The sequence below is a fragment of the Harpia harpyja genome, chromosome 4 (genome assembly GCF_026419915.1).
Source record: "Harpia harpyja isolate bHarHar1 chromosome 4, bHarHar1 primary haplotype, whole genome shotgun sequence".
Classification (NCBI taxonomy): Eukaryota; Metazoa; Chordata; class Aves; order Accipitriformes; family Accipitridae; genus Harpia; species Harpia harpyja.
In genome coordinates this window covers 39,617,195-39,627,349 of record NC_068943.1, presented here as the reverse complement: position 1 = coordinate 39,627,349, position 10,155 = coordinate 39,617,195, and the positions used below count along the sequence as shown (strand labels likewise).

The window sequence follows — 10,155 nt, the reverse complement described above, 5'->3', positions numbered from 1 at the left end:
CGAGGCGTCGCGGCCAATGAGCGCCGCCTCCTCTAGAGTGGCGTCGGTGAGGACCAATGGTGAGCGGGAGGGGCGAAGCGGGAGAGGGCGGCTGCGCGGGGCGGATGGCCGGGGCGGCGGGGGCCGAGCGCGGCGCCCGGGTGAGGGCTGCGGTCCCGGGCTGGTGGGCGGCTGCCCGTGTGCCGAGGGGTGCCCGGGCCCGTGGGGCGGGGGACTGCGGGGTCCTCGGGCCCGTGGGGTGGCGGCCGGTGGGGTTACGGGGTGTCCGCGCCTTGTGGGGTGCCCAGGCCTGGGGGGTGAGGGGGCTGTGGGGTGTGAGGGCCTGTGGGTGAGGGCCTTGTAGGCTGCCCAGGCCTGTGGGTGAGGGCCTGTGGGGTGCTCAGGCCTGTGGGTGAGGACCTGTAGGGTGCCCAGGCCTGGGGGGCGAGGGGACTGTGGGGTTATGGGGTGCCTGGGCCTTGTGGGGTGCCCAGGCCTGGGGGGGGTGAGGGGGCTGTGGGGTTGCCCATGTCTGTAGGACGATGGGGTTCGGGGTGGGCGATGCTGTGGGGTGCCCAGGCGTGTGGGGAGAGGCACTGCTGGTTGTCAGGGGCTGGAGCCTGTGGGATGTGGCCCTGTGGGGTGCCTAGGGGTTGGGGGGGGCAGGGGTGGTGGAGGGATGGGGTGCGCAGGGAGGTGGGGTGCAGCACAGGGTGTGGGGTGCACGGTGTCTTGCAGGACACAGAGAAGCTCGGAGGGGCTGGTGGCAAGAGTGGGGCCGTAGTCCGTAGCTCAGGGACAGCTTTTCCTCCTTCCCACCCCGGTATCCGGGGACTGGCCGGGGGCTGCTGGTTCCCGCAGTAGCTGTGGCGTTACTGGGTGGCGAAGGGTCCCCCCACACCTCGTGAGTCATCTACCGGAGCTGTGGAAATCGGGATACAGGTGGTACCCCACTGGCAGAGCCACTCGTGCCCAGGAGGCATTTGCGTTCTATCGCTATTAGCTGTTTCTTATTATCCCCAGGGCAACCAGGAAATAATTACAACACGGGGTTGTTTCTGTATTAATTAGTGATGAATGTGTGCAAGTCGGAATCGCTTCTAGGTCACAGAAAGATTTTTCTCAGGCCTGGTTTGTACTTTATTTTTAAATCTCAGCCTGTCCAAATCTGCTCTCCCCAGTGTTGTAGCTCAGAGACGTGCATGAACTGAGGATTTATCCAACAGTTCTGGGACTTAACCTGCAGTGAGTGGTGGGAGATTTTTTTCAGGATTGATTGGGTAAAGAAGTATTTTAAAGAAATCGGAGCGTTTTCAAGAGCAGAAAGGCATTACTCTCTGGCCACAGTTTCACTTCATTGGTGTCTAGTACCAGGATTTCGCTGGCTCTTCCTCCACCCAGGGAGGTTGAATTAAACAACCAAGTTGTCCAGTGTAAGCAAACCTGATTTACTGTGCTGGTCTGCATTAGTAAAGCACTGGGATGTATATGTTTAATGTAAATAATTCAAAGTGGGAGCGGCCAGGAGCTGTTCGGACCTCCTGTATGGGAGAAAACAGCACCAATTTCTTGCATTCTCCGCGGATTATTTTTACATGCATCGCTTACAGGTGGTGGTTAAACTCCAGAGACCAGCCAGGGAAAACTTGGTGGTTTTGCTGAAAGCTTACACTTGGGTTTTGGTCTGTACACAGAGAAACAGAGGCGTCCCCTGCCTTGAAGAAGTTCTGGTCTCTGTAAAAGAAGGAAAAACCTCAGCCGAGACTTGGGGCAACTGATCAGGTGTGGGTGGGAGGCAAGGGGATTTGGGGAAGGGAGACGTGGATCAGCGAAAGCATCTGGCCGGCGTAAAGGGTGGACACAGCCTCCTTGGGCAGGAGTGGGGTATTTAAGGTCCTACGTCATGAAACATTTAGAGATGTTCTGGGGCTGCGAGCTGGCTCACTCTTTGATCGTCTTCCCTGTTTGTTTTCAGGTGTTCAAGTGTCCTCAGTCTCTGCCTTTGATGTGAAAATGACCAAGTTAGGGTTTCTCCGGCTGTCCTACGAGAAGCAAGATACTCTGCTCAAGCTCCTCATCTTGTCGATGGCAGCTGTGCTGTGTAAGTCTGCATCCTGCTGCGCTGGCCTTGCGGATAGCTGCTAGTGCCCTCAAAGGGGGACCCCGGGATGGAGCCACCTCTGTTCCTTCTTCCCTAGGTTGTGAAGCTCTCATCTCTCTTAAGTGAATGCTGTTATTCCTTCCATATCTGTTCCTTTGAAAAACACATCTTTTTCTATCTTCCCAGTGGCCAGTTTGAGACAGAAACAATTTTAATCAGTCAAAGTAGATGATAAACCTAATAAAACTCTGGCTCGGTGAGTGCTGTAGATTCACTCTGGCCTTTTCCTGTGTTTGCAGCTTTCTCCACAAGGCTTTTTTCTGTCTTAAGATTTGAAAGTGTCATCCATGAATTTGACCCGTAAGTGTTGTTTTCTCATTTTATGGGGGCCTCCTGGGTTTCTCCTCTTCTGGAGAATGCGGAATGTGGTGGTGTATGCGGGGATCAAATTAATCCCCCACTGAGGATGAGGGATTTGGAGGGCAGGTTTCAGTACAGCTGTTTTTTCCTCTCCTAGGCCCAAAATTCACTTCTTGGTTCCCAGGACTCTTCCTGCAGCCTGGATATAAGCAATTGTCTGCCACTGCTTTTCTGCTGGGATGTGGTTATTCTCTGGCTGAGCAGGGCACAGCAGGAGAGAGGGCTCCTAGTACACCTTGTGTCCGCATCCCAGGCTTGTTGTTGATTAAATCAGGTGCAAGGGAGAATGTTACCTTTGCAAACCCGCTTTTAAACCCTGTCAGAGGAGGGCTGAACCTTTGCAGCTGAGGTTTGCAGCGCTCCAGGGAAATTGGACTAATTCGCTCTGCGTGGAAAATGTGCGGTCAGCCCTTACAGCAGTCTCTTACCCCTAGATGTCAGAGAAGGGTATCCAAACGGGCATGTGATTTGGTGCTTAACTGCCTGTCAAAAGCTGCCTCATTTCCTGAACACTTGTTAAGGACTACGCTTGTGACCCGAGGAGCAGTGAGCCGTCAATATCTCTATATCCAGATGCAGAGATGCTTAGTGCTTGTCGCTGTTACAGGTATTTTAACTACCGCACAACCCGCTTTCTGGCGGAGGAGGGCTTCTATAAGTTCCACAACTGGTTTGACGACCGAGCCTGGTACCCCTTGGGCAGGATTATCGGTGGGACCATTTATCCAGGTATGCTGTCGGTCTTCTGCTGAGCCGAAACACACCTCACTCAAGGGAAGATCGGGAGAGGGGCGGGTAGCGTGCATGGAGCAGAGCCATGAGTGCCAGCTGGGAGAGGTGGGGAGCTCAGGGGATGCCCTTTGTCAAGACATCTTGGGCAGCAGCTCCTTCCTGGCGAGGCTTTCGGCTGCCCTGCTGTTAATTGCAAGCTAACGACCCCCAGTGCTGCGAGCAGACCAAGAGTGGCCTGGTAACAGTGTCGTTCCTGTCCCTCAGGCCTGATGATCACGTCGGCAGCAATTTACCACGTGCTGCACTTCTTCCACATCACCATCGACATCCGAAATGTCTGTGTGTTCCTGGCTCCCCTCTTCTCCTCTTTCACCACCATAGTGACTTACCACCTCACCAAAGAGCTCAAGGTAGGGGGACAATCGGGGCGTACCTTGGAGGCTTTTGCTTTACGGAGGAGCACGGGCTGCGTGCCTTTTGGAAAGGCAGCTCGCAGCTGTATTGGAGGTTTGGAGGTGACCGCCACGCTGGCCAAAACCCAGAACCTCTGGGAAATGGGAGAGCTGTTTTAAAATTTCATTTCAACACTCAATTTTTATTCCTTCGACCATATCTGTGCACAGTATGGCATGGTAACAAAAGCCCTAAAAACTGATGGCTTTTTCCACCCTTGGGCTGTGGGGTTTTTTTCCCAGGATGCAGGGGCAGGACTTCTTGCTGCTGCCATGATTGCAGTTGTGCCCGGGTACATCTCTCGATCTGTTGCCGGCTCCTACGATAACGAAGGTGAGTTTGTGACTCTTGGAGCAGGGGAACCTTTAACAACTGTTGGGTTCTGGAAAATAATGGTAAAGATGCTGCAGGGCATGATAGAGGCACTGTCCTTTCCCAGCGAGCCCCGCCAGGTCCCTGTGGTTTACTGACCCAACCGCTCAGAGATCCGTGGTTGTTCTCGCCTACGCAGTTGGGAAGAGGGAGTGTTTCCCAACTCCAGCAGCGAGCACACCCCATTCCCCAAGCGTCCTTGTTTGCAAATAAAAAAGGGTTTTGCCACTTCCACAAACTCTGCTCGGGATCGGAGCTGCTGCACAGCTCCCCTGTGCTTTTATCTCCGTTCCAGCAGTGACTTTGGAACTGGCAAAGGCAGCAGTCTCGTTTTCGATGCCTAGGGCAGAAGAGGATCTAGGTTCCTCTCCCGTAGCTGGGCTTTTGGGGGCCATGTAAGGAGTCGCTGTGTCCAGAAAGGCTAGCTGATGTGGCTAGAAGAAGCCACGTGAGCTGTTATCTACAGTAAGACACAAACATCACAGTGTTTCAATCTAGAAGTCAGATATGAGAAACCCTTTTCCCAGGCCTGGCTCTTTGTATGAGGTGCTGTTCCATCTTCTGACGGAGCAGCAAAAGCATTTATGTATATATTTTTAATGCAATTGAGTGCTCTGATGCACCCCAGAGATTATATTAACGTTTCAGGGCTGATGTGAGCTTGCTTTGACCTTTCCGTGTCTTCCCACCTAGGTATCGCCATATTCTGCATGCTGTTAACTTATTACATGTGGATCAAAGCTGTCAAAACCGGCTCCATCTATTGGGCGGCAATGTGTGCTCTTGCCTATTTCTACATGGTAAGTGTTCCTTCTCCCAGCACCGAGGTGTTTCTGACTCCAAGGACCGCTCTGGATACGGTGACCAAAAATACTTGGCGTGAAAATGGAATGGATACTCTCTTCATTTATTTCCGCTTGCCAAAACTAGCGGGGTTTTTGTGCGAGGTTTTATTAATAGCATGGAAAAATCTGGGCCTCTGGCAGCTGTGACTCTTGAGGATGCCCTTAGAGAGAGCAGATCTCAGCTGGCGTTGCTGCCGGGTGAAGATCCTGCGCATGCTCGCAGGAAAATCAAACCTGCTGCATTTTGACCTCTGCTGTGCAACCTGTTCAGTCCTGGAACTTGGGGGGTTTTTGTTTTTTTTTCCTCTCTTGGCAGGTCTCCTCGTGGGGTGGCTACGTCTTTCTGATTAACCTCATCCCCTTGCACGTTCTTGTGCTGATGCTGACCGGACGCTTCTCCCACAGGATCTATGTAGCCTATTGCACCGTCTACTGCTTGGGAACCATCCTCTCGATGCAGATCTCCTTTGTTGGCTTCCAGGTGGGGACCAGGATGATTTGCAGACTTGAGGATGGTCATTTCGTGGGTTGTAGCGGAACAACAGCGAGTTGGCACCTGGTTTCTCTTCTTGCCTTCGCCATTGACATTATAAGTGGGTGCTGGCTTCTAGGTCTAGCTCCCATTACGCTGATCCATTGTGACCTTTGGCAAGATGAGCTTTTGGAGGTGCTGGATGACTTTCAAAGCTGCTAACAACCTTCATGGCACCAGTTGCCTTTCACGAAAAATATTTCTGGTTTTGGTGAAGGAAAAGCTCATGCCAGCGTGCGTCTTGGTATAGCAGGAAAAACGCTCGCTTAGCTCACGTTGTCGAGAGAATCGCTATAATTTTCCATGTGGACTGCTATCTGGGAACCGAAGCCGATGTAAGAAAGTGACCCATGGCACCTGTGCCGTCCACGGGGAGGGGACAGTTTCCTGTGACTTTGGCAGCGATTTTGCTGAGAAGCTATTTGTAAAAAAAAGCCAATACCAGGTGCAACATGGCTCTTGTTCTCCTCCGTATCTGATCGCGCTCTCCCCTGCTTGCAGCCTGTCCTTTCCTCGGAGCACATGGCTGCCCTTGGAGTCTTCGGGTTGTGTCAGATCCACGCCTTTGTAGACTACCTTCGGAGCAAGCTGAACCCGCAGCAATTTGAAATCCTCTTCAGGAGTGTCATTTCCCTGGTTGGCTTCGTCCTTCTCACCATCGGGGCCGTGCTGATGCTGACAGGTAGCCCAAGCTGGTGGCGGTGATGAGCGCATTTCACCGTCAGCTTTGCCTCCTTTCATTGCTTTGAAGAGCACATAATTTGTCAATCCTAATTCTGCATTGTTGCCCGCACTGCAGTTTCAGTGCTTGCGAGCCCCACTCTAAGGGCGGGGGGGGCTAATTTGTGCGTTAGCAGGAAACTATTTAAGAAGCATCTCTAAGATCTGGGCTCCAGGTGATGCGAGGCGCAGAGAGAAACCCGCTTTGACTCAGCGCATGCTGGGGACACTGAGCTGGTGCTTCAGAAACTGCATGTTGATCTGTAGTACCAAAGAGATGCTAAAAATGTAGATCGGGCGGGGGAGAAGTCTTTTTAGGGTAAAATTGCACTGCATTTCCTTTCTAAAACAACAGTTTTGAGTAATAGAGATGTTAAGTGAGGTCCAGGATTGCTCATTCAGCCTTGCACGTGCTTCCCTTGTGAGAGAACCTGTTGGTATTGCTGGTTACTCTCTGCTGGAACGGAATATGATTTTTTTTCTCCTCTTTCCTAGGGAAAATCTCCCCGTGGACGGGACGTTTCTACTCCCTGCTGGATCCTTCCTATGCAAAGAACAACATCCCCATCATTGCCTCCGTCTCTGAGCACCAGCCCACCACTTGGTCCTCCTACTACTTTGACCTGCAGCTTCTCGTTTTCATGTTCCCAGGTGAACCCAGCACAAGTGTTGTCAGAGCCCGGTTTATTAAATCACCATACAACACCGGAAGGGTTTTATTCTGCCGGCCGTGACCGCAGCCTCCCCTCTCCTCGTGGTGCCAAGTCTGCCATGGAGTGCTACGTGCCTCTGCTGGCTGTTTTTTATTTCGGGCAACAGATTGCTAAGGTGAACCTGACCCGTTTCTCTTTCCTCTCGGCAGTCGGTCTGTATTACTGCTTCAGTAACCTCTCGGACGCCCGCATTTTTATCATCATGTACGGCGTGACCAGCATGTACTTCTCTGCTGTGATGGTGAGGGCTGCTGCCTGCCGGGCGCAAGCAGGATGACAAAATGGTCTTAACAGAGCTGATTGAATTTATTTTTCTGAACTTGTTGATGATGGCTCTTCCACCCTGAGCCGGCTGCAATGGTCATGAGGCTTTTCTCCCTTCCTTAAAACTCGTTTATTCGCCCCTCCATGCAGTGAGGGAATGTGACGTTGCAAAACTTACCGGCTTTGGTGTTACTCGCTTCCTTACGGCCACCGCTATCCACCGCTGGGTCTCTGTTCCTGGTCTCCCATAGCTGGGTTGCAAACCCAAACAAATTCTCCAGGTATCCAAGCAGGGACTGACGACAAACGGCTGCTTATGAACCTGTTTCCACTCTCGCTCCAGCATGCCGAGCCCTAAATGCGGGTCGATCTCTGGTGCAGATGCATCTACTAATTCTTGGCTCCACCTAAGATTGCCCAAGGGTGTTAAATTGAGGTCACTTCTGCGCCTTGGCCAATTTTGAGGTCTTCAGAGAACTTCCCTCAGGGGCATCTGAGATGGTGGCAGCTCCCGGTCTGCACCCACTAAAAAAAAGTATCAGCTATGGGTTTATCTCGAGGCTGATGTTTCTGCTGAATTAGGGATGGCATTTAATTTCCCTCTTCTCTCAGATTTCTGCCTGGACTTCTTCTCCGACAGGCGCTGACCGTTCTGCTGTTGCCCATAGGTGCGTCTTATGCTGGTGCTGGCCCCGGTGATGTGCATCCTGTCCGGCATCGGCGTTTCTCAGGTGTTGTCCACCTACATGAAGAACTTGGATATCAGCCGGCCAGACAAGAAGAGCAAAAAGCAGCAAGACTCCACCTACCCCATCAAAAATGAAGTGAGTGTTGGGCTGGCTGGGGAAGGGCGAGAAGGCACCTCGTCCTGGTGGGGATGAGTGCGGGAGGCTGACGGCCTCTTCCCTCCAGCGTTAACCCCGATCTGTTCCCCCAGGTTGCTAGTGGCATGATCCTGGTCATGGCTTTCTTCCTGATCACCTACACCTTCCATTCCACCTGGGTGACCAGCGAGGCGTACTCCTCCCCCTCCATCGTGCTCTCTGCCCGGGGTGGGGACGGCAGCAGGATCATCTTTGATGACTTCAGAGAAGCTTATTACTGGCTACGTCACAACACGCCAGAGGTAAACGGGGGTAATTTGGGCAGTGGGAACCCAACGTCCACCAAGGCGCTGACGGCACGTCGTGTTTGGGTGCAGGACGCGAAGGTGATGTCCTGGTGGGACTACGGGTATCAGATAACCGCCATGGCCAACCGGACCATCCTGGTGGACAACAACACCTGGAACAACACGCACATCTCCCGCGTTGGTCAGGTAGGTCCTTCCCTTGCCCGCTGCCTTGCCCTGCCTTTCTGAGGCAGCCACGTGGCGTGACTGACGCTGTGTCTGCTCCAGGCGATGGCATCGACGGAGGAGAAAGCCTACGAGATCATGAGGGAGCTGGACGTCAGCTACGTGCTGGTAATCTTCGGAGGCCTCACTGGGTATTCATCTGATGGTAAGATCTCGCTCTGAGCTGGGTCAAACCCATCCGTGGGGCACTGGTGGCACGGGCTTCTCCAAAACAGCTCTTCAGAGGAGCAAAGTCCCGCTTTCAGTTGAACCCGCAAAGTGGAAACTGTACCAAAATGCTCCTCTCTGGAAGCTGCACGTACCTTTTTTTGCCCTCCCCCACCTCAGCTCAACCCCTTGCTCTTGGCCCCCCAACTCAACTCAGGTCCTTGTTCTTTTGCCCCAAATCAACTCAAGTCTTTGTTCTTTTGCCTCAACTCGTCATTCTTTTGCCACTCAACTCCTTGCTCTTGGCCCCTCAACTCAGCTCAACTCCTCGTTCTTTCACAACTCAACTCGACTCCTCGCTCTTTGCCCCCCAACTCTCTGCTCTCCACCTTTCAGATATCAACAAGTTCCTGTGGATGGTGCGGATCGGGGGTAGCACAGACACGGGGCGCCACATCAAGGAGCACGACTACTACACTCCCACGGGGGAGTTTCGGGTCGACCGCGAGGGCTCCCCGGTGCTGCTCAACTGCCTCATGTACAAGATGTGCTACTACCGCTTTGGCCAGGTCTACACCGAGGCCAGTAAGTCCCCAAAACCACCCCCCCCGGGGAATGACACCACTTTCGGGGTGCCCCACCGTGCCCCCACCATCTTCGGGGCACGATGCGGCAATGCTGCCTGTACTTTGCCCTCTCCCAGAGCGACCACCAGGCTACGATCGGGTGAGGAACGCCGAAATTGGCAACAAGGACTTTGAGCTGGACGTGCTGGAGGAGGCGTACACCACAGAGCACTGGCTGGTCCGAATATACAAGGTATGGCCCCAAACCGAGCCCAAAGCCCCCAGATCTGGGAAAAAAAACGTTACATTTCGCCTAACTGAGCCTTTTTTTACTGCCCAGGTGAAAGATTTGGATAACCGTGGCTTGTCGAGAACGTAGAGGAGCTGCTGCTGGCCGCGCCGCACACTGCACTGACCCAGCCTTTGCCTGTGAAGCAGAAATATTTGGGGTTTTTTTGGTTGTTTGGGGTTGGGGTTTTTTTGGGGGGGCTATTTTTTGTTTTATACTGTTTGTAAGTGCAGGCAGCAGTGGGACGTCCCTGCCCGTCCCTGCCTGTCCCTGCCTGCCGGGGAGTGATTTTTATATACACATGGAGCAGTCGCCAAATCAGAAATAACGGCTTTAACAGGGGGGGGTTGATTAACGGGGAATTACAAATAATAATAATTAAAAAACAACAACAAAAAGTGATTTTGGTGGGGTTTGGTGGTTCTTTTTCCCCCAATTCTGCTGGGTTTTGGGTTGGTTTGTTGTTTTGGTTTGTTTTTTTTTTTCTTTATCCCCTGCCAGAGCCCGGGGGGGGTGGGGGGGTGCATTTTAGGGGCGGTTTTGCTGCTTTTAATCAATTGGGGTAAAAATCTAGCCTGGGGGTGGGGACGGGGCGGGGGGGGGGGAGGGACCCAGGCGTCCGGGGGCGGGGCTGGGTGGGAGGGGGAGGGACGCAGGCGCCCTGC

General features: G+C 53.1%; 1 protein-coding gene across 2 annotated transcripts; it reads left to right on the top strand.

Moving 5' to 3' along the window:
- Window positions 1-29: 29 nt before the first annotated feature.
- STT3A (STT3 oligosaccharyltransferase complex catalytic subunit A) lies at window positions 30-9,854 on the top strand. 2 transcript variants are annotated; one of them, XM_052786295.1, is made up of 19 exons: window positions 30-140; window positions 1,674-1,761; window positions 1,955-2,080; window positions 2,380-2,440; window positions 3,108-3,229; window positions 3,497-3,642; window positions 3,928-4,018; window positions 4,751-4,857; window positions 5,219-5,383; window positions 5,936-6,116; window positions 6,650-6,805; window positions 7,017-7,108; window positions 7,800-7,955; window positions 8,069-8,257; window positions 8,333-8,449; window positions 8,531-8,633; window positions 9,032-9,220; window positions 9,339-9,454; window positions 9,542-9,854. In XM_052786295.1, exons 3-19 carry the CDS (start codon window positions 1,993-1,995, stop codon window positions 9,578-9,580), a joined length of 2,118 nt encoding a protein of 705 aa, XP_052642255.1. In that variant the 5' UTR covers window positions 30-140; window positions 1,674-1,761; window positions 1,955-1,992; the 3' UTR covers window positions 9,581-9,854. The 2 variants fall into 2 exon arrangements, with proteins under 2 accessions (XP_052642255.1, XP_052642256.1); XM_052786296.1 differs by lacking the exon at window positions 1,674-1,761 and having other exon boundaries at window positions 78-140.
- The last annotated feature ends 301 nt before the right edge of the window (window positions 9,855-10,155 follow it).

Excerpts from the sequence above, each read along its gene's own strand:
- STT3A (XM_052786295.1), top strand. The coding sequence starts at position 1,993 with ATGACCAAGTTAGGGTTTCTCCGGCTGTCCTACGAGAAGCAAGATACT. Across the intron at positions 3,643-3,927 it reads ACCTCACCAAAGAGCTCAAG|GATGCAGGGGCAGGACTTCT; the intron begins GTAGGGGGACAA and ends TTTTTTTCCCAG. Across the intron at positions 8,634-9,031 it reads CACTGGGTATTCATCTGATG|ATATCAACAAGTTCCTGTGG; the intron begins GTAAGATCTCGC and ends TCCACCTTTCAG.